Raw genomic sequence first — 27,041 nt, 5'->3', positions numbered from 1 at the left:
ACTTTTGTCCGCCGTATACATGAGAGGAATAAGGAAAAGGACGTGATTGAGAGATGAAACATGAGGGGCGTAATATATGCACAGAAACACAGAATTCAATCCAACCTAGATCGAACAGGCCGGTAAGCCTAATATAAAAACCAAAGCAGAGCGAGGAACAGATGGCTACACGGCTAATTTAAGGACTTGCAATAGCCTTCCGCTCCTATGCGACGGCAGTGGTAGGAGCCGCAGCCGCAACAGGGGTAGCATCAGTTTCAACAGCAGTAGCAGCCACAGGAGCAGCTGCGGCAGGGATTGCCGTTTCAGCGGCCTCGTTGCTGGGGCAGTCTCGGGAGATATGACCGGCCTGAGAGCACTTGTAACAGACCTTGCCAGCAGAGCTCAAGGGGCCACCGTTAGGAGCAGTACAGTCACGAGAGATGTGACCCTAAAAAGTAGGTTAGTCTTGCCAAGCTCAGACAAACAGGTATAAGTTGCACTCACAAGCTTTCCGCAGGCATAGCACTTCATAGCTTGAGCCTGGCAATCACGGGCGAAGTGGTTAGGACCACCGCACTTGTAGCAAGTGGCAGCACGAGGGTAACCGCCATATCCACCGCGGAATCCTCCATTGAAACCTCCACGGGGAGCACCTGCACCTCGGGGAGCACCGGTTGCAGGAGCCGGACAGTTACGCTAACAAAGAATCATTTAGCCTTGTTCCAAGACGCAGGGACAAAACGACGAACGTACAGCAAGGTGGCCAGGCTGGCCGCAGTTGTAGCAACGACCGTTGGCGCCGTTGAGGCGCAACGTGGGACAATCCGCCTGAACGTGGCCTAGGCCTTGGCAATTGTAGCATTGCTTGGCTAAGATTTATAAATATCAGCATCATCTGCTGTCACTCAAAGAGACAGAGAAATCTTACTTTCGGTTGTACGAGGACGCGGGCAGCTGCTGGACTCGTGTCCTACCGATAAATCAGATATTTGGTCCGTGAGATGTCACACACTGAGACCTACCAGGTTGCTTGCCTATTTTTCCAGAGACGAATCAGCGCAATGAACTCGAGGTACTTATGCCAGGCAGTGCATTTCACCCACAGTTGTAGCAAAGACGCTCAGAAGAAGAGCAGACCTCTTGACCGGCCGGTTAGCACATTCCGCCCCTCATTCGGTTTCCCTTGCCAGCAACTAACCAGCGTAATGGCCGATGTTGCCACACTTGTAGCAGGCACGTCGAGAGAGCATCATATTGTCTGTATATACCAAGCTATATAGCGGCAGAGCAGAGCCTCAGTCAGCAATGTTGAGCCAACTTATGCGCTTGAAGCGGGGATTGTACGCGAAGCGGCGAGGCATCATTGGCGCCATCATAGGCACCAAGGTACAGAAGAATGGACGGCGGGGATCCTCATCGTTTTATGACACGCAGACGGCAAGTATGGCAGAGGTTGATTGCCCGTGTAAGGTAGATAAAAGGATAGCTCAATGATCGTGAAGCTTAAACCGCGTGGAGCCGGAGCGCGAAACGTTCGCAAATGGATGGAAGGGAGTCACGAGGGGTGTACGGCAGCTCACTCACCCTTCCTAGACCGCAAATCTCAAAATCTCCTTGTCGATTGCGCTGGGTTGATCGTCAACCTGAGAACCTTGTAGAAGGAGCGCTCTCTATCAGCCCACTCTCAAAACTCGAAAAAAAAAAGTGGGCTGACAAAGACGAGAGCTCTGCTCCCAGACACACACACAAATATGGACAGGACGACTCACACACAGCAGAGACCACAACACACCACACTCCAATACGGAGAAGAAAAATCACAAGATTCCACGCGGGTAGCAGATATTCTGAATTTCCTAATTGTTATAAGCGACCAACAGCTAAGAGACAGGAAAAAGTAAAGCGGACTCTGGAAAAACTTTAGCTCCCGGGCTTTCCCGCTTTCCGTAAGGTCAAGCACCCCATATTCTTGCACGAGTCGAGCCCTTGAGCCTTGAGGAACAATAATAATACGGAACACCATATATTTTGTTGGGTATATAAGCCCCTCCGGGCATGCTCATTGAAGAATGCTTCGCGAGATTTGTTTCCATGTTCCAGTAAAAGTATGAACAGCTGAGAAACGGATCTTATTTATATTATCTACTCCTCTTTCTCAATGACGGCGGGGGCCTTAATTTCGCGGCCTTTGAGAAACTCAAGTCCTTCACCACCCTGTAGAAGAAAGTTAGCCCAGCACCACTAGTGTCTTATATGGGGACTTACGTAGCTGATCAAGGGAGAAACTTCAACGCCCACGGCATCTTCCTCAGTGACAACGACCCCACCAGCACTCTCAATCCATCGCTGACCCTGGTTCATGATGTCTCGCTTGCTGGTACCTGGGTCGTCCTCTCCGGTGCCCCGAGCGTTCTTTAGAGGCGAGAACTCGTCCTCGCGGCGCACTTCAATGCTGGCAAACTTATCGAGAGAAAGCATGGAGAAAACATCGAAAATAAATTGCTCCAATTTGATACCGTTCGGCTTCTCGGGCTTAACGACATTGCCGCTCTCAATGTCAACACTGGGGATCTTCTTTCGGGCGATGTGATGAGGCATCTTGTGAACCCAGTTCTCGATGGAGTTGAAGAAGTCGAAGGAGTAGTAGTGGTTAACAATGTTCGCGGCACGGAATTTCAGCAGGCTGGGGTTTTTTGGATCCTTGGCCTCCGCTGTCTCCTTGTCAATCTCGGAGTATTCAACCACGTCCGGTTTGCCATTCTTTTGAAGAATCAGGCCAACTGATTCAGTAGCGTTGCGCTTCCGCACCACTTTTGTAGCAAGATCAACCTTCTTCGAGGCAGCGAAACCGATGAAAACTGGATCAGCCACTTTGACCAAGCAATTGTCGACACAGTAGGCGTGGATGTGCTTGATTCCACGCTTCCGCATATCCTCCCTCACGCCGGCAGTGAGCAAAGCTTGGTATATTCCTCCATTACCGTCAGGAGCAACAGCTACCTAGGAACGTGTGTGTGAGATGCTGTCTGACCACGTTTACGGAGTGGGGGAGAAAATTTTCATACCTTGGACTTGCTCTCCAGCATGATTTTGCCCTCATTTGAAATGCACGGCAGGACACCCTGCTCAAAGATGAAGACGTTTGACTTTTCCAGTCCAAAGTAGCTGTGCTGTTGGAAGAACTCCTCCGTGGGCTTGCGCGTCGGCCCACTTGTCATCACATACCAAGGGATCACGGCATCCTTGCCTGATGTCTTCTTCGCAAGAAGCTGGAGTTTACCGATACGCTCGGCTTGGATTTGGAAAAGGGACTTGTGGCTGGGGAGACCTATGTCAAAGCAGCCCTTGGGCTGCGAGCTTCCCAGCCGAGTTCCTTGTCCACCTGCAAGCAGTACTACTGCAACTTGATTCTCCGCCACAAGCTTGATGCCCTCATCGTAATAACTCTGAATATCTTTCGGGTCGGAGTCGAGAATTGAGGCGGTAGCGACTTCGGGGAGAGGCTCGAGCGAGACCGGACCGGTCTCAGATTTGGGAGGGTTCAGAGCCTTGTCGGCGAGCTCATTGATGCGGGTAGGGTCAAAGTTGGACAGCTGATGGAATAGTTGAGACTGCTCCGTCTGGCTCAGTTGGTCGTAAAATGCGAATACTTGCGACTGTCCTGATTGCTCATACTTCTGTTTCAACTCCTGGACCTCCTCGGCCGATGGTACACGAAGAGCGGGCTCGGAGTGGCCCTGAAATTTGTCCACAAGGTTCTTAATAGCCGCAGCCATAGTAGGAAAGTGAATTGAGGCAACTGCTCTAAAGAGAATACAGAGTAGTTAGAGAGAAGAATAGGAAAACGAGAAGAGAGGAGAAAGGGATTGGTATTCTTTATGAAGGGGCGCGGGGTGAGTTTGCAGTTCCTCGATTGGTATGAGCATCAAAGTTTAGAAGCTGTCCCGGTAACCAAGACACGGAGGTATTTATGTTATTGACCGCCAGCCTCAACTTGCTTAAGTTTGGCTATGCTTTACCTATTTTTAGTTAACATGGTCCCATATTTATCCAGGCTTTGCTCCTGTCCCCTTTCCATCTGGCCCCATTTGTACACTTGTCTTGCTTGGGCAACCAATCTGCGCGGGGCTTCGATCAGGAGGCGGGGCATCGCCCAAACCGTACCGTAGGTACTGTAGGCTGGAGCTCAGCTGTACGTTTCACCGACAGATGAGAGCGCCACTCAAAGAATAGCGTCATTACGAAAATAGAGTACAGCCTACGGAGCAGTACTCACTTTGATGGACGAGACTCCTTGGCCGACGATCGAGGATAAGGGACATTGCAGTGCTTCAAACCAGACAACTAGGTATATAGCATCGTCTCACTTGTTATTAATAGGTACCTGCGCCGTTCATCCCAGCCATCTGCTACCGACGTCGGCTGTCCCTATATCTGTCGTCGTCACGATAGCCACGTCGTCGATCATTTTCATGATAGTCGCCCCTGATTCTGTCACGGTCATGATGTGTGTATTTTCGTGGCGGACTTCGACTATACGACCTGTCACGACGACGGCTCTGGTAAGAATCTCGCCTGGGGCTTCGACTATCTCTTCTATCCCGGTAGCTGTTTCTTTGAGGACTCCGACTGTACGACCGCTCACTAGGCAGAACACGCTTGCCGTCTTTTTTGTCAAAAACCATGTTGTAATCGGCGCGCTCGCGAGCGTTTTCGCTTGCTCGATACTGGCGCTTCTTCTCCAGACCAGCTACGCCACCAAAGCCGCCCCTTTGCGCGCTTCGTTTCGTCACGGTGGCATTTCGCCAGCTCTCGGACAGCTTTGAAACCTACCGCGTCATTAGCACTGTTGAGGTTACCGCAACAGAGATGACCACTCACACTTTGGGAGAAATCAACATGAATGCGGTGATCATCTATCAACACCCCCTGCATCTTGAAATACGCCTGCTCACAATCCTTTTGGTTCTCGAATTCTATAAAGGCGTACTGTAAACTGTCACCCGTTCGCTTATCCCTGATGACCTCGCAAGATAGTATCTTTCCGAAGCGACTAAAGATAAGCTCCAAATCCTCATCTATGAATGTGCGTGAGTAAACGCAGTGAAGTAATTGGTTATCGGGTGCCTTACCTTGAGTCACAGGGTTCAGCTTGCAGACAAACAGGACATTCTCCGGAGGCTTCACCTCGGCAAAGGGGAGATCCCCAACCATCTCCAGGGTTAAGGCTTGTGCTCGCGCCTCACGCTCCCGCCGGAGTTTCTCCATAGACGCCTCATCCATGTCATCCCCGAGATCCTCATCATCCGCAATTCTCACAGTAGCCAATTGCGCCTTTGTTGGCAAGGGACTCTCTGGTGGTTCCACCAAGCCTGGCGGGTCGTCAAAAGGGTCATCGAGCACTACTGTATGACGAATGCGAATATCCTTGAGCGGCCGGCCCCGGTCATCTATAAAGGCTTCGTTGACTTTCTCAAGCACATCAAAGCCCTCAACCACCTTCCCGAAAATCACTGCCTTGTCATCCAGATAATCAAGATTGTCCCCTAACGTAACAATGAACTGGCTGGTGATAAGGCGAAGATCGGGATCATGCGGGGAGGGAACAGCCGCCATGCTCACAGTGCCCTTCTCATCGTGTTTCAGTTTCGGGGGGAGGGCGAGGGGAACGGCTTGTTTCGAGGGCCCCTCCAATACACCCCATATTGATGAACCGCCATCGCTGTCTGAGGAATCGGGGCCGATCGGATCGCCAGTCTGGAAAGAAAAGTTTTTCTGGATGCTGTAGAACGGCGAGAAGTTGTAATATTTGACTTTGCAGAGCTTCAGGAAGCTAGTGCCATAGAAGATAGAGAACTTTAGTTTCTCGTTCAGCCACTCGACATGACACGTGGGCAGTAGCTGCCCAAGAATGAAGTGATAAAACGCACAGGGATACTTACTTCTCACATGCTTTAGGCGATTCGTCGACCAAAAGGTCGATGACAATGTCACCCAAGGACGTTTCTAGTAGGACGCTCATTGCATCCGCCGACAGCCTCGGGGAAGATCAACGTTGCGTCAAACAAACAGATGTGACAAGTACAAAGTACTAGTGTGCAAAATTTGGGTAGGTCAATGACAGAGGTACAGACTCGGGGTGACTGAGACGAGAAGGTTGGCAGTAATAGTTCTCACAATTGGATTCTTTGTAGGAGCAGGAAAAAAGGTCCCAGGTCCAATGCGGAGCCTCCGTCATCATTTCCGGCCGGCAGTGGTCTTGCCCGCCCACCCTCAACACCAGTAACCTGCAGTCAACAACAACCACCCACTCGAATGACATCTGCACTCGTGCAAGTCTCAAAACTACACATGCAGCGCGCGATGCTTTGTCACAGCTGAATCTTGCCGGGTTCTATTCAATCTAATGCAATGTGATTGACATGCTTCATTTATTCCTCGGAGCTGGAGGCAGATGCCGCGCGCTTTGTGTAAGAAGGGATATCTTTGCAATGATAGGTGCAAGTTCCGGAGATACCTGTTGGGCAGCAGTGAGGTCTAGGCCAAGACGAACCAATCCTCCAGGCCTGCATCTAGTCCCTGTATTGATGACTGTGACCCGAACAAGAACAAGGCGAACGCATGTCAGATGGCAAGGAGATGATGGGCTATTGCTACTATCGTGCCTAAACTTGCGGCGCATTGTTGAACCTGACCATTGATATCAAGCATAATGAACTGATACCGCTCGATTTGGCTGGAAAGGAACCTGAATGATTGCTACTCTACGCTCAGTGACGGTTCAGCTGTAACCCAAGGTCATTGCACCTTCGCGGAGAATTTACGCTCTTTCTGCCTACCACCTGTAGCGTAGGAAACGTTCTATACCTGCACGAAAGGGAAATGGCCTGGAAGCACAGCCGTTATTGCCATTACGAGTTCTTCGCAGTTCCACAGCAGAAGCGTTGGGATCAACGGGCGGTATCCTGCAGCTCCGTCGCAACATGTATCTGGACTTTATCATCCAGCTCTGTGCTTGTGTACTATTGCCGGTCGGGGCTATTACTTCATAACTCCGCCTACCTAAATCTGGGGTATACGCGTGGGAGAGTTTCTGATATCCGCTCAACTTTCCGCGCTCTAACCAAACCGAACAAGGGCCCGAAGACATGATGGCCATTGAATCACTGACTATGCTCTGAACTAGTCCTGTTAGCCTCTGGCTGGTCTTATTGTGAACTGTGGATGTCGCTGGCCAGTACATGGAGACACAGATGTACAGCAGGGCAGGATTATCTGCCCACATCACATTATCTGCTGCTCAGCACCACTTGGCACTTGCTGCTCGAATCTTGAAGCAATACATCCACCACACAGATATATACACTTCCATCGCTCAACCACATTATACCTGAGTCGCACCCTAAAACTCATACAGCCATGCCTTTTCATACAAGCGATTGTATAAGTCTTCTTGGTAGGTCGAATCCAGCGAGACAGACACATGCAGAACATCGGGATTGAATACAGTAGTCTTTGTCTTGAGGCAAGACAGTGAATGCACATTTGTTCATTCGGCATGCTGCTCGCAGAGACCCCTGAGCTCCTTGCATTTTTCTAGATTGATCAGTAGCCCCCACGTCCATGCGAAATCTGACTGACAGCACTCTAGAACACCCAGGACGCTGTGAGATTCAATAAAAAGCTTCATCCTTCTTTGCCCCATGATTGGCTTGCCTGTTCTTGCTGCTTTCCTTTCTTTCATCATCCCGGCTGTTGTTTTTCTTGGCTTTGATCTAGGTTGCCGATATTGCCATCCCGACTTTACCAAGACGATAAGACAGAATCAACACAATGTCATGCGCAACTCACTGGCCTGGATGATCATCGCCTTCTCGTGATGGGGAGCTTCTGGGTTATTTTGGCTCAGAAACATACTGCATGTGTCACCATAAATCCAATGTTCCAGTCGAACTCAAGAAACCACAAATATCGCTCATATACAGAAATGGACTTCAGCCTTCCGAGACATTTACCTGGTCTAGTGTAATCAGCCGAATGGCTCGTTTGCAGGTTTTGTGCACCTTTCACCCGAATATACCGACAAGACGACTAGTGGATCCTGGAATAGCGCTAACCAGATACCCTGTCGGGGATCTTTTCTTAACCGAGATCGATGACGCCCCGTCAAAAGTACTGGCCGAATTTGACCGCTCCCCATTAGCAGTTGTTTGATGGTTGTGAAGGACGTTCACGGGCCAGCCAACAGGCTTCGCAGGAAACACCACCATTCCCAGGTACCGCGCAAACATTTGCCCCAGTTGACGCTTGAGGTCAGAGACAGCCACGGCGCGCCAAAACCGGTGCTGCAAACGTAGTCGGCGGATGCCCGCTCTACGACGGCCAACGAAACGAAAAGGCTGGCGATTCCAAGCTCAGCCCCCATTAACGCCAGTGAGGCATAGTCGCGCTTAGTAGTAGAAGAGGCGAGGGAGTTGAAGCTTGTGGAAGGCAATGGGGGGCGATTGACTGCAACTACTATTGGGGACCTCTTAGGGTAATTTCCCAGCCTGAGGTATGATACTCATGGTAGTGCATGAGGTGAAGCATGACACCTTGCTTGGTGTGACAATGTCACCAACGTTACTTCTTGTGGGACCGCTGCCTGGGGTTCGCTTCCTTCATGTTTCGCCTTCCAACAGCGAGTTACGAATGGTCGAACCGGACTACGCACAGCGGACGATTGCAGGATGTTAACCCTTCCCCAGCATAGCCCAGACGAATGGAACAAAGGTCCAGATACTAGAGCAGCCAGTGGTTTCCTCCAAATGACGAACCAATAGAACCACCACTTTCTGGCGCTGGGAATATTCCAAAGGTGGTGGGTGGCCTCTGGCCTATTTGGAATTTACGAACAGATTTGCGACAGGGGCAAGCAGCAAAAACAAAAGAGAAAAGGGACAAAAAGACCCAGACAATAAAAAAGAAAAGAAAATACCTATTGGCGCATGGTCCATGGAATCTGGGCCTATATCCACTACTGAAGTACTCACACAGACCCCTCATCATCAGGTACGAGCTATATTTTACAGCATGCTTTGGGGATGGGGTAGTTGAACACAAGCGGGCATCTTTGACACTGATCTCATCTGACTTATTACCCTCTGATAACCTCCAAAAGTACCTTTACTTCCTCCCGTGAACCTGCCCTAACCTTCCACTACATATATGAGTTCAGCAGAAACGAGAACCAAGATGTTCTCCTCAACACTAATGGATGAAGTCATGGCCCAGCCTTTCTATCCTGCCGATGACGATGTCGGCTTCAATGCGCAATCAAGACGTGGAGCTTTGTCAATATCTCATACCCCTCAGACTAATAGCCAGCACGAAATCGCGGACAGAAACTTGGGCTGCATTGGTACCGAGGGCGACTTTGAAGCCAAGGGCCGAGGCGCGACAAGACGGCGGATCCAAGTTGCAGTAAGTAAACGCTAACAATATGCAAAAAGAAACTGGCATGGCTAACAGTAACAGTGCATGAGATGCCGAAAACGGAAGATCAAGTGTAGTGGTGATGTTGGTGACGGACAAGGCTGTTCTAATTGTCGGAGTGCTGGAAACGCACAATGTCACTTCTTGAGGGTAAGCCAACCTCAATGCACGAATCCTGCATTTTCTATCAGAAGGTGAAGGCTAATCGAGAGAGAGTGAGAAGGTCAACTCGTCTATTCTTCAGACGAAGGTTCATGTCCCCACGGGGACCGGATGGTCATATCCCACAAATGACATGGCCTCACGAACATATGCGTCCTCTGCGGCTTCCTCCAAGACGGGAGGATTCCAGATGAATCATAACAACCATAGTATCTCTCCATTTCCTCGGACTTCAGACTACGAGGTGACCTCGGACACTCAGAAATCATTTGGTCGACAAAGCTTTGCCCTCGATCCTACAATCAGCTACGAGGACGAGTCCTCGAGTCCTTACAATTCCCAGACTTCTTCCGCCACATATATGCTGCCAAGCTCACCGCAGGTATTCATGGCAGACTACTGCGGGCTGGGTTGGAATTCGAAAAACTGGGGCGCAGTTCTGCAGGGGTGTCGAGCTCCCACCGAGCCGATTTTCTCAGAAAGCGATGCAGAGAGCGCTTTAACCAATGCGCCATTTCCTTACATGATCCCTGGACAGAGCCAAACAAATGGAGCCCCAAGCATGGCGCTTACCCAAGGTTCATTGTCGTCCCCATCTCAAGGAACGGAGCGAACTCTGCCAAACCCCACCGGCCGGAACGCCTTCTTGGGGAACAATAGTGGCCCTGTCGCAACCATTGATGGGTTACCATCTGTCCATACCTACAGGTCAGGCAGTCGTTGGGTGACGAAATGTGAACCTCGCACACCCATGCCGTTAGCCTCAACCATGCCCTTCTATCATGGGATGATAGATCGAGCGAAACTAATCCCGTCGAATGGGCACGAACTGACGTTTGGACTCTTACCATCAGGCAGTGCAACCCCCCCAATGCCACCGTCATCCGGATCTTTTGCGGGCTTGGGAGCCGCGCCATGCGCCACCGAGGCAAGCGATGAGTTACGTGGAAGTACAGACGCTCGATACAGAACCTTCTCACGCGACAATAGGCGATTACTGTCGCACGCGGACTATCGACCCGATACCTATGGGTATAGCAGGCCAGCCTACATAAGCCGCTCCATGGCAGACGAGTCGAACTCTGAGAGCACATTGATCAATGGACTGCCATACACGCGCCCAGTCCCACTCTCTCAGACGGATGGAAAGCCTGTTATACAGTCTATGGCTGCGCCCCGAAACTTCACCGGTCTCTGTTCCCAGTGATAACGCGGAAGGTCTGGTTCGCTGATGAGCCGAGGCACGTGGCGTACCAATTTTTTTTTTTTTCTATACGGCAGGTACGTCTGGGAAGTTAGACCATGACGAAAACAAACAATTAATGTTGGAAAAGTGGGAAAATCCCCCCAAAACAAAGAGGTTCAACCCTGTTGACCTACGATTGGATGTGTGTTTTATTCGTTTTTCTCTTTTTTTCCCTCTCGCTTTTCCTTCTTTCCCGTTCTCATTCCTGTTTATCATACGTTTACGCCTGAGCTTTGGCTGATTGGATAATGGCTCCATTTCGCGTCTCAAGCCTTCCGTGCACAACAATGAAAGCGGGCTAGAAATGCTAATATCGGTGTCCGGGCTTTTCCTTATTATCTGTTGGTGGCCTAGCTAATGTCTGCTTGAGTCTTTATGGGCGGCTGTCTGTCATGAGATGAGAGGTGGCTTGTCTGCTGATTGTGATCATCGCCCGTGCAGGGTCAGTCTTTGTCTCCCATCCCGAAGGCCGGGATGAGGTTGCGGTCGTTGTGAATTGCATTTTTTGTTGCTTAGTCCAATACCCTAATAGCATATGGTCGCCCTTTTATCTGTTCTAACGGTCAGGACAAACAAATAGATCCCGGCCAAGAGGTCAAGCTCCGAGCCCGAGAAGGTGCCCGCAGTCCCCGATGAAGGCTGACTGAGGGATACTACCGCACACTCTGGAAATATTTCTCTGCATTCTTGATAGGCTGGTAGAGCCCGGTGACCGCTGCAATAATCGGTATCTGTCAATTGCGCTGGGCGATCATGGAGGAAGGGGCTCCTAGAATAGCAGCGTTCGCCGATAGCAACAAACGATATGTCAACGCAATCACCGAGCCTAGACTCATGCCAACAAGCCAGCGGGGCTGGAATTATGCAGTGTCATTCTCCGAGAATCTGCCCTGTTCGCGTAACCGCTACGTCAAACAGACAAACGTGAGGCTAAACCCTTCCCTCAATGTCTGCACAGCGACCTCGATTCGAGTACAATGAACCAGTACCCCGCGCCTCGACGCAAACATCTGACGAAATCCAGCTAGCTGCATGTGCATGCGTACTTCTATCTCCTCGGAAGACAACAAGAAAAAGAAAGGAAAGGGATCGGAGACCCAGCCCAGCGGCCAACAATCAACTAAGCAAGCGCATGACTTGCGCTTGGTGAATATCGTCTTCCTTGGATTTGCCATCACCAGCGTACGACTAGTTGGCCAACGTACCAACGGCGCCGCTCTTTCTCACCTAGGCGCGTCCCGTCCCGCCGGATCCGCACGAAGCGCCCCGGGGTTGTCGAATCGGTCCTCCTGCAGAGACTCGAGCAGATGCAGAGTTCGTCATTGGTCGGGATGGCTTGCAGGTTGTTCTAGGGGACCGGGCTTCAGCTTTTCGACAGCTAGTCAGTTGGTAGTGGGCGCCATCTGCAATGAAGATCAATGGTGTAGGGATAGAGCCGGACCCTCAGCTCTGTCTGCAGGATAGTCAGGTTGGAGGACCATTAAACACGAGGTGCGTAGGTGATTAGGATGCAGGTGCCATCAAGATGGGTTAGGCTAGGAAGTGTGAGGTATGGAACTGGAACAGGAGGCCAGGACGGGCAAGCGAAGATTTGCAGCAGGGATATCCCGTCCAGATCCTTGGGTTCGGTACGGCTCGCGCAGGAGTCAGTGGACGTTCGTGCCCCGAATATGCGGTGCTTCGTCAGTGCGCAGCTCCGAGGGTTGGACTAGGGACGGATGAGGGTTGGGGTTGGATGGGACGAAAGTACGTTTGGTATTTCCTCCGAGGGTTGAGGTCCGGTTGGTGGATGGCCGATGGGGAGGATGCAGATTGAAATTTTGGGATTTGGCGTTCTTGCTTGCATAGGGGCAATAATAATCATTCAGAACGGTACGCTGCACACTTTTTGCTTTTTCAAGGCTGGTCTAAAGTACCTACGGACGGTACTTACCGGTACCCTACTTGCCGATCTGATATGCGAAGTCGATATGAAGACGGGACATTGTCATAAATGCAGGTTGAATGAAAAAGAAATGCATTGAACAGTCGACTATAACGAAACCCAGAGACCAGAATCCAGAATCCAGTGATATTTTAATCCTCTGAAGCCTGTCTATCCGCGTGGTCATGAGGAGGATGGCGGATGGTCGGAGATCGGGAAGACAATAGATAATGACACCACAGCGGAAACCTTGGACGAGCATGCTTTTTTGTTGTTCTCTTTTGTTGCTAATCACAGGGTTGTTGGGTTCATCATTATTATCATCGTGGACACTAGCCTTTCTTGCTGCGCCCAAGTCCGAGTTGCGAATCCGAGTCCAAATCAGAATCAGAACGCCAGTTTTCTCGCCACAATCTCCCACCAACCCCCGAGCACCAACATAATCATTCGCGAGACACACACGCTTAGTCCTTGCTCTTCTTGGGGCCCTTGACCTTGGCGACACCGCGGAACTTCTTGGAGCGGTTCTTCCTTTGCTTGCCTGGACGGTTGTTAGCTCCTCCGCTACTGCCTCATAACACTTCATATTGAAATATCTCGGGGTTGACGTACGCTGCTGTCGGCTGGGCTTCTCGACCTTCTCGCCAGCACCGATACGGATGAGACGGTAGCGAGGCTCGAACTTCTTCAGGGCCTCAGTGGAGTCGTAGATGAGAGCAAAGCCGGTGCTCTTGCCACCACCGTATTGTGTGCGGAAGCCAAAGACGGAGACCTGGTCCTTGTTGGACTTGTACAGGTCGGCGAGCTTCTCACGGAGCTCATCCTTGGAGACGTTGGCGCGGTTGGGGTGGAGGACGTCCCTATCATCTCACATCAGTATCCGGTCCAACTCGTTCGATTTGTGCGTCCAGATGTCGGCGTTCCATCTCTTCCTCGTTCCCTTTCTTTTGATTCCGTTGCGAAATGTCCCTCTGTTCCATCCAACGTAGGCAGGTGCAGTGCGTGCGGGAGTAGGGGTCTTACACGACCATCTGCTTGCGGGCAAGCAGAGGGTTGCGGATGAACTTGCGAGTCCGCAGGGTAACGGGAGCGTCGGCCATTTTTGTGGTTGTTGTAGGCTTGACAAGACTGAACCACCAGCAGCGAGAATGACAAGGTCAGGGGGCGGCGGTTGGGATGTCGTTGTCGTTGTCGACTGTCGATTCTGGCGGGCGTCGAGATGCGCTTCGTTCAATTTCGTTTTCTGTGCAAAGTCGGCTGTGGGCTCGGCTAGGGCGCGCTAACCGTCTCTGGCTAGTCCACACGTGACTAATTCGCCCCGTCCATATTCCGCCCTGCTGAAGGGACTTGGCTGTAGAACAACAATTAAAATCGTTCAACAGAGCTATTCTCAATTTCTTTCCTAAATTTTTCGAGTCCCAGTCAATCGCCTCAATGGACATCATAACGCTCTTGACTGCGCAGTACTTCCAACAAGTCGACCCGCCCTCTCTCGCTCTCCCCGATGGCCCCGCCCTTGTTTCCCCCACCTTACAATCAGCCATCTATGAGAGCATGTTCAACGAGGACACAGCATGGCCTCTCCCACCAGCACCCTATCAGGTGCGCGTTCTAAAGACAATAATCGCCCGGATTGAAGAATCTATATCCGATCCCGAGGAGGATGTATGAGTATGCCTACGCTTGTCGCATACGGGAATGTTCGAGTGCGCAAATCTAACTTCCGCGGATAGGAAATCCTCGATAGTCTCATGGAAAAATGGGCCTCCCTACTCTCAACGCCGAAGCTGTCTGCCCTCGAACAAGCACAGAAGCTCACCTACATAAAATACAGTGCTCCCGTCGTCTCGACTCTCAGCCAAACGTCATCAACCGCTGAGCGCAAAACAATCATAACCTCCGAAAACCGCTCCCTCATCCTCTCCGCCGGCACAACCGGTTTTCGCACCTGGGAAGCAGCACTACACCTAGGCACATTTCTCTCGACCACAGGCGCCGGTAAGTCCCTGGTAGAAAATAAACGCGTCCTCGAACTTGGAGCCGGTACCGGGTTCCTGTCTTTCCTTTGCGCAAAACACCTCGGTGCAGAAAGTGTTGTCGTTACGGATCGGGAGCCGGCCCTTATCGAACAAATAGATGATTGCATTGGCAAGAATGGTTTGGACAAGAAGCAGATCCAGGCGGGGATCTGGGAGTGGGGGATGCCGCTTCAGGTCCCTTCCCTCTTCGAGGAGCATGGCTGGGTAGGGTATGATATCGCTGTCGGGGCGGATCTGGTATGTTACCCCGACTGACACGACAGTTGAATGCAACTGATACGCTTGCTCAGATATATGACTCGGACATCGTACCCCTTCTCGTCTCTGCGATCAGAGATCTCTTCGAGAACTATTCCGTGAAGGAATTCATCATCGCGGCCACTGTTCGCAACGAAGATACCTTTCGCACTTTTCTGGAAGCCTGCGGTAAGTCTCTCCTTGCCTTCTGACTGTTCGGTTTCTCTGTTCGGGTCGGAGTACCACCAACTCCCTTTCGTTGTCTCTCTTGTAGACATCTGATCTCAATGGTCTACTGTAGCACGGAACGCCCTCGCCGTAGAGCAGATACCCTTCCAGTCGCCACCGAGTGAGGCACAGACTGGGTTCTTCCACTCGACCAGTATTCCAATCCGGACGTACCGGGTTCGAAGTCAGAGCCGGGACCAGGGCCAGATTTTGCCTTCATCTTAAACAGTTCTAGCTTCTGGCAGAGGTGAGTTAGCTAGATCTAGTATAGTACTGAGCCATTCCAGTATGAAAAACAAAAGAAAATGACTACAGTTATCGAATATATACCAACAATGATTCGGTGTAACCAAGAATAGTATATCATTCATGGTAAGTTTTACAGTTAGATACAAACACAATTAAAGAATGAGCTAGGAGCCTCTGCACCCTAGGAATATGAACATAGAACCAAGACAGAAATGGCATCGGCATGTTTAAATAAAAGGAAGAGGGGAAAGCGTTTCGCGTGGGTATCATAATCTATGTATATAAAAAGTGTTCGAAAATGAATGCCAATGAGATGGTAATCGACCGTGGTTCAGAATTCGCAATGCAACGCAGCAGAACGCAACGCAACGCAAGTGGGTAAATAAGCCAAACAAATGATTTGCGCAAGTAAATGTAAAGGTAGGAAATGTATATAGGGAGTGGACATGGAGGGGAAGAGGGGGAGAGCAACATCGGTGAATTTACTCAGCCAAGCTCTCCCTCAACAGCCCCTCATCAATCTGTTCAGCATGGATAGAAACAGGTGGCGGAGGCGGAGGGCGGAACCCCATGATGGGGCCCTTCTGATTAACGCCAGGGTAGCGGAACCGGGGCGGTGGTCGTTTTCGAGGCTGAGCCGCCGAGGATGAAGTATTTCCCTGATGCTCAACTGAGTGCATCGAGGAGACACAGGACTGCGCTGGACTCTGGCAGGGCTCGTCTGCCTCCGTGAGTGGATTGAGGGCACGGCGGGGTGATGAGGTTGGGGCTGTTCCCCAGCGGCCGCGAACCCAACCGCCGACTCGGCTGCCGATAGAAAGGAGACGGGTAGGAGTCAGGGCGGAATCATCCATGGTCGTTTGTGGTAAAGGGTTGGCTTCAGCTTCTTGCTGCACTTGTCTGGAACCAGCTACAGAAGCAAGGATGGATTGAGGCGATTGGTGAGGGGAAGAGGGCTTGGTGGGATCTCTTCCTGCGGTAACAGTGATAGCAGAGGTTGCTGGGGGTGTAGACGCGAGTTCGGATGACATGATTCGACGCTGCACTCGTAGTGGCAGGGCGCCGGGCGCGAAGTCGCTCATGCGGGATGGATGATGACTGGGTGTGTGGATGTCCATGCCTGCAACTGAGAATAAACTCTCGTGCGAGGTTGCCCGACGCATCCTCCGGTACGGCGTGGAGGTGGAAAAGATGTCATCATCGGCAGCAGGTGACTGCGGTCGAGAGACCGATGCTGCATCCTCTGCTTCCTCAGGTATTACCGATTGTAATTGGAACTCGCTAAACTCGTCATCACTCATGGGTCCATCGTCAGCGCCGTCCAGCGTGCGATAGGCATCTGAGGGTCCACCACTTTTATATCGGCCATTTCTCAACGGCGACGTAAATATCGCACTGTCAGGACTAGTAGGTTGCGACGTATCAAATCCACGCTCCACGCGATCAAATATAGACATAGACGAACGATAGGCTGACTGAGGAGAGCTGGCCATGGAATCAGGCGGAACAGGAGACTGCAATGACCACCGCTGAGGATGGGAAGTGGTCGGCGGAATCGAGACGGATGTCTGCGATAGAATCGTCGAAGCAGAAGATGTAGAAGGCTGGGAACGATGCTTGATTTTGCGGGAGGGCTGCGTATTTGAATTAAAATGCATAGGCGGATTGCCCAAGGAACGACGCTTCTTGGATCGACGAAAAAGCGTGCTTTTCTCCTTCTTTGGAACAGGCGGGGTGTGGTAGTGGTGGTGAATGTGAAACTCTTGCGACACCCGACGCGACTCGTTGGCGTCCAATTCCTGGCTCAGTGTTCTCGTCGGCCGTGGCCTGCCCCCCTCAGCTGCCGGTGCGAGGGGTTGGTGCGACACAATCTGATCCCGCAGATTCTGTACCTCTTGGTTGGAGCTATCAAGCATCTCGCGCAGCTCCACGATACCCATTTGCAAATTCGCATTGTCCTGCAGAATGTCCTTCACGAAGCGCGAGACCACGCTGGTTACACCGGTCCGAGCTAGGTTCTGAGCAGCCGCTGCTCCCTTGAGTCGACCAGCCGCGCCTTCAAGCTCCCGCTCAACTGTCCGCCGCCTCTCCATGCGTTGGACCAACTCAGCATGTCGTTCACGCTCCTCGCTAGCTTCCTTTTCCATTCGATCAACCTGGTCATTTAGGTCTCGAAGCGTACATTCCGCCTTCTTCCACCGGTCTATGGCCGACTTTGAGTCCTCCTCAGCCATTAACAAGCTTTCTTGCAACTTAGACTGCTCGGCCTCCATGTGAGCGAGCTGCGCCTCGAGATCAGCAGCACGCGCAGCAGAGGCAGTCAAGCTGCGCAGCTCCGCCTCATTCCTCTCAAGCCTGACGGCCAGCGTTCTGGCACAAGAGTCGGAGTCGGCGACAGCTTTGTTAAGGCCTTCCAGCTCGTCCAGGAGGTTGCGATTCTCCTCAACAATCCGAGCATTCTCGGCCTCGACCTGGCGCTTTTCGCGCTCTAGGGTTTCAATGTTGTTAACTAACCGGCGGCGGTCTTCTTCCGCCTCGGCCATATAAGATTCATGGCGATGGAGTAGAGCCTGGAGAGCAAAAGTTAGCGATGACACGCTCATTGCAGACCTCAAAGACAAATCAGATGCAGGGACGGACAAAGCAGCTGAATAGAATCGGGGAACGTTGGTATTCCGTGGCCATGATAGCGACACACGGACAATTTCCTTGATTTGCGCAAACAATGAATGATGAGAACGATGTAAACAAGAAGATCTCAAGCCTCAACTAGCAATGTAGATGAAGTACAAAGAATGTACAACGTCTGTACTACAAAAATGTAGCAAGGATACCTAAATACCAGCCATGCGAATGACCGTGACGGCCCAACAACCACCCAAGCAGATGCAAGACGAGGAACGGTGCAACAAGTCGAACAACGTACCTGACCTAGCCGCGCAGCGGTCTCGAGATCCTTCTCCAATCCTGCAAGAGCATCGTGGTTATGCTGGAGAAAAGCGCACTCCTCCCGGCCACAGCAGCAGTGGAGATCTGCCCAACTGGTTGCGGAGGAGTGGGTAGGAATGTGGCCCTCTGGCTGGCTCGCAGCAGGCCTAGATTCCATGGTTGTTGGAGCTGTCTACCTGGTATTGATGCAGGCAGACCAGGGAGGCAGTAAGAATGCAGGAGCTATGAGTTGGCAGTGGCACCGCCCCTGATGGAGCGATGAACTGGTAAGGTAGAGTCACAGGCTACCAAATCATCGGATAAGGGTGGCTGGACGATGAAATGGTTGAAAGAGAAGGAGAGAAGAGAAGAGGGGAAGATGGAGCGAAAGAGAGGATTCAGGTACAGAGCCGGATTATCGCGATTACTCCCACCTCTCCAGCCATAACTATACGTAAATAGTAAATCGTATCCCCAGAGGCAAGATGACCTCAACGGAGCCAAATCATCGATAAGACGCAAAAATAGATCCAGAAGGCGGAGAGACGAACTGCTGTTCCTCGTCTGTACCCGCCTGGTAATTACCAATAATACGCACGTGAGAGTCAGTAACTATAACCAAGACGGCTGTAAATGGCTACACTGGAGACATATATCGAGGTGAGCAGAAATGATCCGCGAGTAGTACCGTGGACGCACAACTAGAGGCTGTGCCTAGTCTCATATCCTTCACCCAGCGATGTGTAGTTGTCACTAAGTATTTGGGCAAGCGTCACGGCTCATGAGCCGAGGCATCGGCGATGCACTCTGATTGGCCATAACTTTGGGCTTGTATAGGGTACCAACATCAAGACCTGGGGAACTGGGTGTCGAAAAAAAAGTGAAGGGAATAGTAATATGTAAAAGGATACCAGTCTCAGATGCCAGTCTGCAAGTGCCTTGTACTCAAACCCACCCAGCGCGCCGTCAAACCACGAAAACCAGAAGCTTATTGGAGAAAGTCATTGCGTACATTAATAAACGCCCCAGCGCCTCCCTCTTCACTAATCTCATTGACCAATACCTCCGTTTGCTGGTAAAGCCGCTCCAGAGCGGCTGAAGACGACTTGCCAAGTGACACTGTAGACATTAGCCTGCATAACATGAGAGAGGAAAGATGTGCGCGGTACCTAAAATCGCCGAATTCAGCTCTTCTGCTACGGCAATGCGTCCAGTCGGGTCCAGGTAATGGCCATGAACCGACCGTTTAGGGTCTGGGTATGCCACCAATGAGAAGATATCATCCAGCATCTTCTTGTCACCTCCGTTCTCATCGTTCGGGTAGTCCATACGTAGCTGCTGCCCGTACTGCACCGCCTCGGTCAGAAGTTCATTTGACTTGGTGGCAGTCTCGGTCTCTTCCATGTCCATTCCATCGGCATCCCAACCATTTTGGTCTTGCATCTGGTCATCTAGCTCCATCTCTTCGTCGAATACAGCCGTATCGGAGAATCCATTGGTAGCCTTTCCTTTTTTCGCAGATGATGATAGCTCAGTGCACCGCCGCATCATCTCTAGAAACTTTCGACATCGTAGTTTGAAGTGGATGTGAGGGTACTGTTGAAGCACATTGGCATAATAGGCGTTGGTGTATTTGAGGGCTCTATCGATATCCCCCTCGAGAATAGCGGCTCGAATTTCTGGCAAAGTCAGTAAGAATTCAATACTCTAATGTCACGGTGAGGTATCATACTCTGTCGGTTGATCGCTTCGATGTCCTCCTCCACCTCGTACTTCTTGAGCTGGGCCTGGCGGCCATTCTCTAGCGCTGCCGATTCGGCGGCAACTTCCTCCGCAAACGCTCGGGCAGTTTCTACACAGCCATCATGAGCCAAAAATTGCGCAACTAATTCCTGCAAAAATGCCGTCTCGTCCAGCGGCGGTTGTATGTTGGCAATGCTTGTTTTGCTGATTTCAGAATGTATAGTATCCTTCTGGCTCTGTCGGTCGGTTAGTAACTCAGTTGATGTCCGGCAATCAGCCTGCAACACACCTTGACCATTCCATCGATATCAAACATAAATGGCTGTTGGCCGAAATTCGCGGATATATGTATTGACGGGTTTTTTCTCACCCCGACAGACGGATAGACTTTCAAGTTTCGCAGTTCCTTAAACGCGATCCCTAGCCATCATCAGCATCGTTGTCGTTGTTTCAGGCGAGTTCAGTATACCTAAGCAGTGCCCATTCTTCGTAAAAAAGGCACACCCAGTCGAAAAGTTTACCCCGCATCCCACAGTATCATTGACTCCGAATACCGGACCGTATTGTCGCCCTGCCGTTTGGTTCTCACCAAAGAATGTTTTGCCGTCATCGCCATGGTATGCCCACGATTCCTGCTCCCAGCCGGGAAGCCGCTCGACAGATGCTTTGGTATTCGAGAACCCTATTCCAATCACCCTGCTTTTCATTAGTATAAATACTCATGTATACCCGATAAAATGACATACCCTTCCTTGGGTTTGGAGTGTATCGTAATTTCAAAGTAGTAGATGCCGCATTGCGGCGGCATAGGGTGATCCGCCCGCACAGAGGCGGCTACATGACTCTGCTTGTCAAGCGGCCCAGTGTACCGAATCTCTAAACCATCATTTGGAAGCTCAAGCCCAGGGTATTTATCCGAGTCACTCCACCGGGATGGTAGCGGCGTGATGTGGTCGTCGTCGTCGCCGACGGGCTCTCTGTCAATGATATCATACGTCATCCCTCGATATGAAGGCGCGATCCGGGGTAAGTTGCCCTGAACGGACGAAACCGAAGCTGCATCTCTTTGGGATCCTGACTTGATGCGACGAGCAGCATCGAGACGGGACATGTACCGGGAGTTGCGAAGATAAGAGGGCGTGAAGGAGGAGGATGGGGATTCGGGAAAGTTGCCGAGGCTCTGGAAGAAAGGGTCGTAAGCCGGGAAGCTCGCGAACTTCCGCGAGTATGGAGGAAGCGAGTCCTGTTGGGGTAACGTCCAGGAGGAGTTCATCTGCATCTCTGCATCCACGGCGGCCGAGTGCCTCGATGGGCGGCCGTCGGAGTGGAACGGCGGGGGATAGGACGAAGTGGAGTTCAGCTGCGAGAATGGAGTGCTAGTCTGTGGCGATAGAGCGGCAGTTCCTGAAAGCACAGAGGCGTAGGACGAGCGGCGAGGGATAGAAGAGATACTCGGTGCTGAATAGGTGGTGGTGGGAGGAGCTCGAGGAGCTCCACCGGAAGGGGAAAAAGGTGTATCAGTCATGCTGTTGACGTTCAGTGGAGGATCAGGCCCAAGGCGGGTACTATGGATGTATGATGCCTCCTCACGCGCCCTGTTATTAAGACCTCGACCGGTGCAAAATCCCCAGTCAGTCTACAGAAAGCACTCATGAAATTCACCCCCTCTCGTGTTGCCTCCTCTCTCTTTCTGGCCGTTCTTTATTGCAGAATGCTGTCCGCTTGATATCTTGTTCTCCGGTTCGAAGCTATCCGTAATTGGGGGTGGGGAGGTGGAGTCAAGATAGGCTGTCACGATCACCGTTACGAACCCCAAGCAAAGACCACCTCGAGAGAACCAAAAGGCGACGATGACTTGATAACGATAGTTCGTTTGAAGACGAGTAAGACAAAGAAAGAGATCGCTACTCAACCCAAGAGAAGCCCGCGGCAGTGCTGGAATCGGTTCCTGCTGAGAATAACATCACTAAAGTGTGACAAGAGAGAGACGGAGAAAACTCTCGTGACGAAGAGGAGATAGCCGGCTACTCCGAAACAAACCGTGCCCGAAGCAAAATGAGACGAGAAAGAAAGGCTCAGGGCAGGGCAAGGTTAGTTGTTGATGGCATGACCAAAACTGCGGGGGAAGGTCAAAGGCCTTGACGGCAGCCGGCTGAGGGGGAACAGCCAGCAATCCCGGAGATTATCATCGTTACAGTCCTATTAATACGTTGGTCTTCACCTCTCACTACTTCCTAATCTTGCATTATGCTTATAATACAACGGGTAGAGCACCCCGCAAGTCAGTAATGTCCCGCATCAAGGTCCGATATAAAATTCAACCACGACCAAAGCACCGGTCTTATACTCCGTATCTCAAAAAGAGAAGATACCGAAGTTTGGCATTCAAGCGATCTAACAACACAGATTACCTTTTTTCTACGGAGAGTCTAGATAATATCTGGACTTTAGTATGGATCGAGGTGAGAGAATCCATCTGTCTGTCTTGAGTCCTTGACTCTATCCCGTAGGTGACCCGGTTTGGCAGATGACCGTGCATATCTTCGTCATCATTGGATTCAGACTAGGAATAGGTCATCACTTTTGTCCATGGTTGATCACTAGCATGTAGGCTGAAACTTTGATGCCAACCTTATAATTACATAGAAACGCGTGTTTTGGTTTCTTTTTATTGTAGAAAGTTGAAAAGGAATAAGACGTAAGATACCAGCAATAGCACCAAATACTGATTGCACACAGTATTGTTGTCTTTTCTGAAAACTCTGACCAGTTGAATGACCGGTTCTAACCCTAAGCCTGATGGTACACGATAGAAAGAACTGAAATATAAACCGAACAGAGCCAGACGTGGACGCCAGGCAACGTAAATGCCATGAAGTCACAGGCAATTATGGAAAATGAAGAGCCTGCTGGGAGAAACATAAATAACTCGCGTCACCAACCCGATAACCGAACCAACGCCAATTGCAGGTGAACAGAATCCGCTCCTAGGGCTCACCAAATAAATAAAACAAAATGATATCAAAAGGTATTATACAAAGAAAGTGAGGATAAACGGTCATAACCGAAATAGTCCTATACGGCCATAGCGACAGCAGGAGAAGATGGCCCGACGATACTGGGATGAGCAGGCGTGAGATCGCCGTCACCAGAGTTGCTCTTTTCACTGGGAACACCGCTTGCACTCTGGTTGGCCCTGCTGTCGCTATCTCCAGTCTCAAGGACACCTTCCTTCGTCTCTCCGTTTGCTTCCTGTTTCTGTGTGCGAGGGGCTCGCCAGGACGGGAGCGCCCATTGTATTCCAGTGAAGCTCTTCAACTGCAGAGGCTTGCGTTCCCACTTGCGACAGGGTGTTCCGCTTCGATCAAGAGCGCGAAGACCGGCATTGATTGCTCCAGTGTTGGCCTTAGGACCCAGCCGGTGGGTGCTCAGTCTCACGTTTTCAGTAGTACCATCCTCACTATAAGAGCAATGTCAGTTTCGATTGTTGAGTAAAGGGTACAGTTAATGGACACATACAGCCTAGGTCTCTTCTTAGGGCCGGGTTTCCCTCTCGGCTTGAGAGAGTTGTCGGCAGTTGCGTTGAGGCCCCTTTTAGCACCAGTTTTGGGGCCAGAAAGGCTCTTTCGATTGGCATCCGCAGAGGTGCCGGGCACGGGTGTAGAAGCGGCGTCGGAGGCATTGTCCACCGAGGATGCAGGGGGCGGCTCAATGGCGGATGACGCCGGAGATGAAGGCGCTTCTTCCTTCTTCGTAGGGGAGTCGGCATGCGACTCGTTCCTCTTGTTGCTGGCAGCACCGCCGCTGCTCTTCCGTCTCTTGTCCTTGCTCTCTGGGACAGGTGCGAATTTCTTCAGTAAATTAGAAGACAGCTTGAGTACAACAAGCAACTTGGAGTTGGCAGAGCCATTTGAGCGACCGTTGGCGCGGGAGGTCGAGGTAGCAGCCGGCATGGTTTCGTCCGACAACGGTGATGAAGAATGGCTGCTGCAGGTCGTGTTCGTGAAGTCTATAGTTTCTTTTTCCTCCCTTCCGTTTAATCCTCCGGTCGGGCGATCGGGAGCTTCGATAAAGAGATAAAAAGACGAGCGACCGGGTGAGTGCTTGGGACAGCGAAGTGGCCTTGTCCGATTTAGATGGCGACGATAAATTATGCCGTTGACGGTGGTGTTCTGATGGACTAAGCTGGAATCCGGGGGCCCCCTTTAGGCGTCAAGTGTTGCGTGGAGGTGAAGTCAGGCGAGGCGAAAGTTGGGAAAAGCCTTGTCAAGGTAAACGTGAGGCAATTCTAGAGAGGTGACATATGCCGGTTGGTGAAGTGACGATGCGAAGGTGATGATGAGAATGGGGTGGTGGCATGGAAGGGGGGAAGGATGAGAGATAGAGGGAGGAGGAAGGGGATGATGAAAGGGATGCGGATGTCGAACAGTGAGGTTCCATTATTGTTGGCGCGACTTTGTGTGTGTTCCTCTCAGTCTCGTCCAAACTTTCCACTGCGGTCAAGAGAGAAACAGGAGGAGGACGCCCGAATCTCGCTACGGAGATGTATCGGCGTACCGTATATTACACCACCAAAGGAGCGCCGCCTGCGGCAGCCAAGGCGTGTGGTGTACCTCTTTTAATGTCGAATACAGTTACTTATTCTGTATAGTGCTCACAACCTCCCAAGGCGCAGAGATTATTTAGTCTCCTTTGTTCTGCCTTCCCAATTCTGCTTTCAAAGGTTTGGATTATCCGCGTCATCCGGGCTGAAGGGAATACCCTGACCAGGACGCGTTACCGCGATAGTCTTTGCAGTAATCTTGCCATTCCTAGGCATTTGCTGCTAAGATCCTATCACCAGCTATGGATCGCCCAGTCCCAGGCCCGCCGCGACCAGGTTTGGTTTGATCAAATTGAAATCTCTCCACCAGCGTCAGCATTACTCCGTGTCTAGCTGGCCATCTTGCACAACTGCAACCAACAAGGGATTTCAGCTGTGCTATCCTCGTCTAAATTGGTAGCTACTTCATGTTGTAATCCTCATCCTCATCCGCTGGATAGATCACACTCACCCCATCATGTGGCTGATCAAAGCTCAGTGTGACCCCTGATGGGGTCATCGATCAGACTATTCGCCTCCCGAGCTCGGAACTAATAAAGAGTCCGAGGATGAGAGCATTACCGCCGGCAATCTGGCTATCAGCAGGAGTTCCTCGCACTAGACTCTGGGACGTGGTCGAAACCGCCGACGAACCACCAATTTCTTCCGATCACCTCGCCACGTTTAGCGCAACTTCTGGGATGAAACCTCAATGAGTTTCAATCAAATTGAGTGTAAACAGATAATGATGTGACTCCGCCTTGGAGTACAACCATGCTCAATGTTTTAATAGCGCCAGCTCTAAAGCAGCTGAGGTAGGGTTCAAGCGGTTCCAGCAACCTGGCGAAACAGTTGATCGATTCCTGGAGTTTTCCTTTTGTGCTCGACAGGCCATATTCTCAAAATCGTGTATACATGATGTGCAAGATATCATTTTCGATAACGCTCTATGGACTATTTACTCGGTTGAAGTATGGAATTCTAGCCGACCTTCTTTTCTTGCTCCTTACGCTCTGCTACTTGCTTCACGGCTTGCTGTACACCAGCGCTGCTCCGTACGCTGCTCAGGACCAAGCCTTCTTTCATACCCTTCCTCAGTGTAGCAATGCTTTCCTTGTCACCTTGAAAGGGCGCAAATCCTAGTTGCAGAAGTCGTGTCGCTTCAGTATCCGTGGCGCGGCTGAGTTGAAGGAGCTGTCCCAAACGCTGGAGGGTCTGCGGATGAAGACGATCCGGCGATCCGGCGTCTTTCGATTCAGGGGAAGCGATTTGTGAAATGAAGATATGCAGGCTGAGCGAGATAGTCTCGGCCATTTTCATTATCTGCCAAGGAAGGAGTGAGAAGGTCGAGGTGATGGAAACAGGGCCCTGATGACTGATTAAAGCCAGATTTAGTGTGAAGAGCGCGCCAAATGCAAAGAAGCGCCACTATATGTTGGTTAGCAGAACTCCAAACTAGGTCAAGCTTGCAAGTCGACTCACATAGCGACCCCAATCAGACCACCAAGTATAATTCAAAAGCAGGAGCCCCAGAAACGACATCAAGTAAGTGGGTACCGTCTTCATCAATCCAGAGAGGAAATAACCATGCGCCGTATCGATATTCCCCCATTGCAGGATCTTAGGTCCCCACATATCATATGCATACCGTTTGACCGAGTTCGTGAGCGTATCCTGCGCCTGCTTCAGGTACACGAAGCGGTCGCTCGAGCTGCCGGCCCCGAGCTTATCAGGGTGATGCTGCGCGGCCAGGCGGCGGAATCGCGCCTTGATCGTCCTTTCGTCTGATAGCGGCGATACACCCAGAACATCGTAGTAACTGCCTTCAATCTGGATCTTCTGGTATGCTTCAAAGAGGTTATAGAGAAGGTAAGTGGTCACAATAGCGATAAAGACGCGACGCCGGTCGCGCGCATACCGAGGCGACCCGGGCTGTGGCTTTGGATCGCCTGCGCGAATAGTGATTCCATAGTACACATATAGGATAGTGTTGGTTGCATACTATAAATATATAGTCAGTTTCGACGATGCGGAGAGACAAGGAACCACCGGGGAGCGCGGCGGGTAGTGACAAACTCACCTTTGGTAGAGTATACCAACCGATCAGAGATAGGATGGACATGATGGCTGCACAAGACTCGCTGTCGACGAGCCTGATGCTCAGCACGTCTGAAAAAGCAACCGGGGGCTAGTGCCCTTTGAACAACCTGGCGATATATTCCGTGGACATGCCGCGGTCTCTGGAAC

At 51.2% G+C, this 27,041-nt stretch overlaps 8 protein-coding genes across 8 annotated transcripts; 2 read left to right on the top strand and 6 right to left on the bottom strand.

Moving 5' to 3' along the window:
* Positions 1-2,124: 2,124 nt before the first annotated feature.
* Positions 2,125-3,758, bottom strand: BDW74DRAFT_169983 (UDP-N-acetylglucosamine diphosphorylase; the record flags this gene model as incomplete). The annotated part of the gene is made up of 3 exons (XM_073727087.1): positions 2,125-2,196; positions 2,248-2,982; positions 3,048-3,758. The coding sequence occupies 3 exons, from the start codon at positions 3,756-3,758 to the stop codon at positions 2,125-2,127; spliced, it is 1,518 nt and encodes a 505-aa protein (XP_073580526.1).
* A 199-nt stretch (positions 3,759-3,957) lies between these two features.
* Positions 3,958-6,149, bottom strand: BDW74DRAFT_159548 (PPIL4 family peptidylprolyl isomerase). Its single transcript, XM_073725477.1, has 4 exons — positions 5,925-6,149; positions 5,115-5,815; positions 4,864-5,060; positions 3,958-4,811 (listed from the first exon to the last, which is right to left on the bottom strand). Exons 1-4 carry the CDS (start codon positions 6,002-6,004, stop codon positions 4,392-4,394), a joined length of 1,398 nt encoding a protein of 465 aa, XP_073580525.1. The 5' UTR covers positions 6,005-6,149; the 3' UTR covers positions 3,958-4,391.
* A 2,917-nt stretch (positions 6,150-9,066) lies between these two features.
* Positions 9,067-10,976, top strand: BDW74DRAFT_70170 (uncharacterized protein). Its single transcript, XM_073733494.1, has 3 exons — positions 9,067-9,444; positions 9,499-9,606; positions 9,680-10,976. The coding sequence occupies exons 1-3, from the start codon at positions 9,190-9,192 to the stop codon at positions 10,823-10,825; spliced, it is 1,509 nt and encodes a 502-aa protein (XP_073580524.1). The 5' UTR covers positions 9,067-9,189; the 3' UTR covers positions 10,826-10,976.
* Positions 10,977-13,252: 2,276 nt separating this feature from the next.
* Positions 13,253-13,888, bottom strand: BDW74DRAFT_169981 (40S ribosomal protein eS24; the record flags this gene model as incomplete). The annotated part of the gene is made up of 3 exons (XM_073727086.1): positions 13,253-13,329; positions 13,401-13,648; positions 13,812-13,888. The coding sequence occupies 3 exons, from the start codon at positions 13,886-13,888 to the stop codon at positions 13,253-13,255; spliced, it is 402 nt and encodes a 133-aa protein (XP_073580523.1).
* A 273-nt stretch (positions 13,889-14,161) lies between these two features.
* On the top strand, positions 14,162-15,607 carry BDW74DRAFT_70142 (protein-lysine N-methyltransferase). The gene is made up of 4 exons (XM_073733492.1): positions 14,162-14,453; positions 14,522-15,064; positions 15,118-15,253; positions 15,366-15,607. The coding sequence occupies exons 1-4, from the start codon at positions 14,223-14,225 to the stop codon at positions 15,515-15,517; spliced, it is 1,062 nt and encodes a 353-aa protein (XP_073580522.1). The 5' UTR covers positions 14,162-14,222; the 3' UTR covers positions 15,518-15,607.
* Positions 15,608-16,023: 416 nt separating this feature from the next.
* On the bottom strand, positions 16,024-21,737 carry BDW74DRAFT_169979 (uncharacterized protein; the record flags this gene model as incomplete). Its single annotated transcript, XM_073727085.1, has 9 exons — positions 16,024-18,018; positions 18,052-18,111; positions 18,468-18,620; positions 19,482-19,588; positions 19,639-20,148; positions 20,202-20,448; positions 20,502-20,632; positions 20,682-20,908; positions 20,959-21,737. 9 exons carry the CDS (start codon positions 21,735-21,737, stop codon positions 16,024-16,026), a joined length of 4,209 nt encoding a protein of 1,402 aa, XP_073580521.1.
* A 1,550-nt stretch (positions 21,738-23,287) lies between these two features.
* Positions 23,288-24,165, bottom strand: BDW74DRAFT_181509 (uncharacterized protein; the record flags this gene model as incomplete). Its single annotated transcript, XM_073730047.1, has 2 exons — positions 23,288-23,672; positions 23,732-24,165. The coding sequence occupies 2 exons, from the start codon at positions 24,163-24,165 to the stop codon at positions 23,288-23,290; spliced, it is 819 nt and encodes a 272-aa protein (XP_073580520.1).
* A 1,296-nt stretch (positions 24,166-25,461) lies between these two features.
* BDW74DRAFT_70089 (J domain-containing protein) lies at positions 25,462-27,036 on the bottom strand. The gene is made up of 3 exons (XM_073733491.1): positions 26,875-27,036; positions 26,277-26,795; positions 25,462-26,222 (listed from the first exon to the last, which is right to left on the bottom strand). Exons 1-3 carry the CDS (start codon positions 26,914-26,916, stop codon positions 25,776-25,778), a joined length of 1,008 nt encoding a protein of 335 aa, XP_073580519.1. The 5' UTR covers positions 26,917-27,036; the 3' UTR covers positions 25,462-25,775.
* Between the last annotated feature and the right edge of the window lie 5 nt (positions 27,037-27,041).

The sequence above is a fragment of the Aspergillus multicolor genome (genome assembly GCF_047715735.1).
Source record: "Aspergillus multicolor strain CBS 133.54 unplaced genomic scaffold BDW74scaffold_28, whole genome shotgun sequence".
Classification (NCBI taxonomy): Eukaryota; Fungi; Ascomycota; class Eurotiomycetes; order Eurotiales; family Aspergillaceae; genus Aspergillus; species Aspergillus multicolor.
The sequence above is the reverse complement of the archived record's forward strand: the minus strand, read 5'-3'. Positions and strand labels throughout refer to the sequence as shown.